General features: G+C 38.8%; 1 pseudogene across 1 annotated transcript in view; it reads left to right on the top strand.

Annotated features, from left to right (window-relative positions):
• Positions 1-1,942: 1,942 nt before the first annotated feature.
• TEOVI_000330900:pseudogene overlaps positions 1,943-2,290 on the top strand; it is a 994-nt pseudogene continuing 646 nt past the window's right edge. The window contains exon 1 of the mRNA in view: positions 1,943-2,290. This exon is cut by the window's right edge and continues 3 nt beyond it. Coding sequence covers positions 1,943-2,290 — 348 coding nt within the window.

Below are 2,290 nucleotides of genomic sequence, written 5' to 3'. Positions count from 1 at the left end.
GCGCCAGTGGGGGGAAACTCTCACGAAGGCACCAAGAAAATTCAAAAAAAAAATAAATACAAGCGTTTTGTTATTATCGGGAGTAAAGGCCCTTGAAGGGTTCTGAAGAGTTGCATGAGCACACAAGGCATGATGAAAGCACTTCGCGAGATCATAATATTGATAATCTGCGGATTAATGGAGCGAACGTAAATGAATGCGGTAGTGAACCAAGAATCAGTGGAAGTTTTAATGCGCTCTCTTGCAACAATTGCTTTAATCGAACGAACGTCATTTTAATTGATGATATGATAACTTATGAAGAACTTTTGTTGGATAGTAAGATGAATAATAAAAATAAAGTACTTTTTCGCCCTATCATGGAAAGATGTGTGTTAAATGTGTTGGCGTAACTGAGAAAACATTGGGTAGGCTAAGAGTGCCGTTTATATAAAATTTGAAATACTTCCAGAGACTCCGTTTTGTTGTTACAGCATCTCTATTAGCGTCATCGACTTCAACTGCTTTCAAAATTGCTTTGTTTCAACAATGCCACTAGAGGTGTTTTAGCTTCACGGAACAAAACCAGCATAACAACAGGGGCGTCGGGTACCGGGAAACATATTTTTTTTTTCTTGGAGGTTAATATTGGTTGCGGTTGATTTTGTCATATCTAATTCACCAGGGAACATTCTGCACAAAGCGCTGTTAAAAGCCTTGAAATGGAATGACGTTCCTCTCTGTAAACTTTTTCTGTGAAAAAAGTCGTATTATTTCCATGTTCTTTATGTATTTAATATCCTCCACAGCAAAAGCTGGTGGGAGGTAAAAAAAAAGGAATCCAACGATACATGATTCTTTTGAGTTATGTTTGCTAGAAGATACTGAGGTAATGGATGCTCATTTCTTCTTTGAGTCATTGTGAAGTGTGAGGAATTTAGCAGAAGCAATAGTACTCGCATCGACTTGAACACTTGTAACCGGCCGTTGGTGAGGAGGATGGGAGAAGACCGCACGAAGCGCGAGGAAAACTCTTTAGCTGCAAAGCTGAGAGATAAATTGTGAAGTAGGGAACGGGCATGTGCTTGTGAGGTCACAATTGGCCTTCAGAAGTGTAGTTCCTCAATGAACATTTAGGGAAGTTAGATGTAGACTTCCACAGGAACCAAATGATGCATTATTATTAGATACGCTGTCGATGGCAAGTTTCCTCTCAAGAGTATTTTTATTTTTGTGTGAAGCCCGCAAGATGATTTCTTTTCTCCTTTAGGTACACCTCTGAGTTCCACGATTATTTGTTCCACTGGGAAACGTGACGCTTTTCCTAGTTTTTATGATAATCCATTTTCTTTTTTTTTTGCAAATAGTGCCGGTATTGTGCTGGTACTGAAAAATCATTCCTTTTAGAGGCGTCCAATAGGCTTGTATTTGCTGCAATTAAGCCCCCAAAACACTGAGTTGCGATTGCTTGTGGTTTTATATCTGGATTCTATTGTGAGCAGTGAACTAAAATAAATTTTTACGCACTGAAGGTTAATTCCGTTTTCTTAACTTGGCTGCCTTCATGGTAAATACTGAATGCGAAGGCGGTGATTCTGGGTGATATATGGATAGAAAAGTTTTTTGCTTAGTGGAAATAGGTTATCTCCATTTCCAGTTACTGGATTTTATTGAACTCTGTAATTCCGCTTAAAAGGGATGGAAGATGTTCCCTTTAATTGTGTCGGAGCAAACATCAGTGTGATGGGGTGGCATCTGCAACATCACGCACTAGATATGCTTTCATCGTTTTCGCGCAGAAAATCTATACTAATAAAAAGGCCATATGTATGGCGGCTGGTGTGAATTTACCTCCTGTTGTGTAAAATCAATTATCCGTTACAACTACATGCCTGCAGTTTATTCTGTTCGATGAAATGTGTGCACACTCTTTTGTGTATCTTTGTGTGTAGCTGTAAATAAAATGAAGGCTATAGTGGAGCGATGGCTAGCTCTGTTAATTTTTGTCATTTTCTTTGGTTGTGCAGAGGAAGAGGGTCCATGCACGCTTGTCGACGATTATTACAAAAAGAATTTGAACGAAACTTTGTGTTATCTTCGTTGTCTCTCTGATGCACTAAACAAATTATACACCGATGGAGATCAGAAACTGCTTGTGAATGAGGAAGTATATGCAAATGCGTCTCGTATACTGGATGATATGGAAGGAAGAGCAGGTGAAAGTGTTAGATATTTGAGTGTTATTAGCGGTATAATGGAAGGGCAAGGCGAGAAATTGGAAAAACTTATATATTATGGAAATGTAATGGGA

The sequence above is a fragment of the Trypanosoma equiperdum genome (assembly GCF_001457755.1).
Source record: "Trypanosoma equiperdum strain OVI genome assembly, contig: ctg_718, whole genome shotgun sequence".
Lineage (NCBI taxonomy): Eukaryota > Euglenozoa > Kinetoplastea > Trypanosomatida > Trypanosomatidae > Trypanosoma > Trypanosoma equiperdum.
This window is presented reverse-complemented; position numbering and strand designations above follow the sequence as displayed.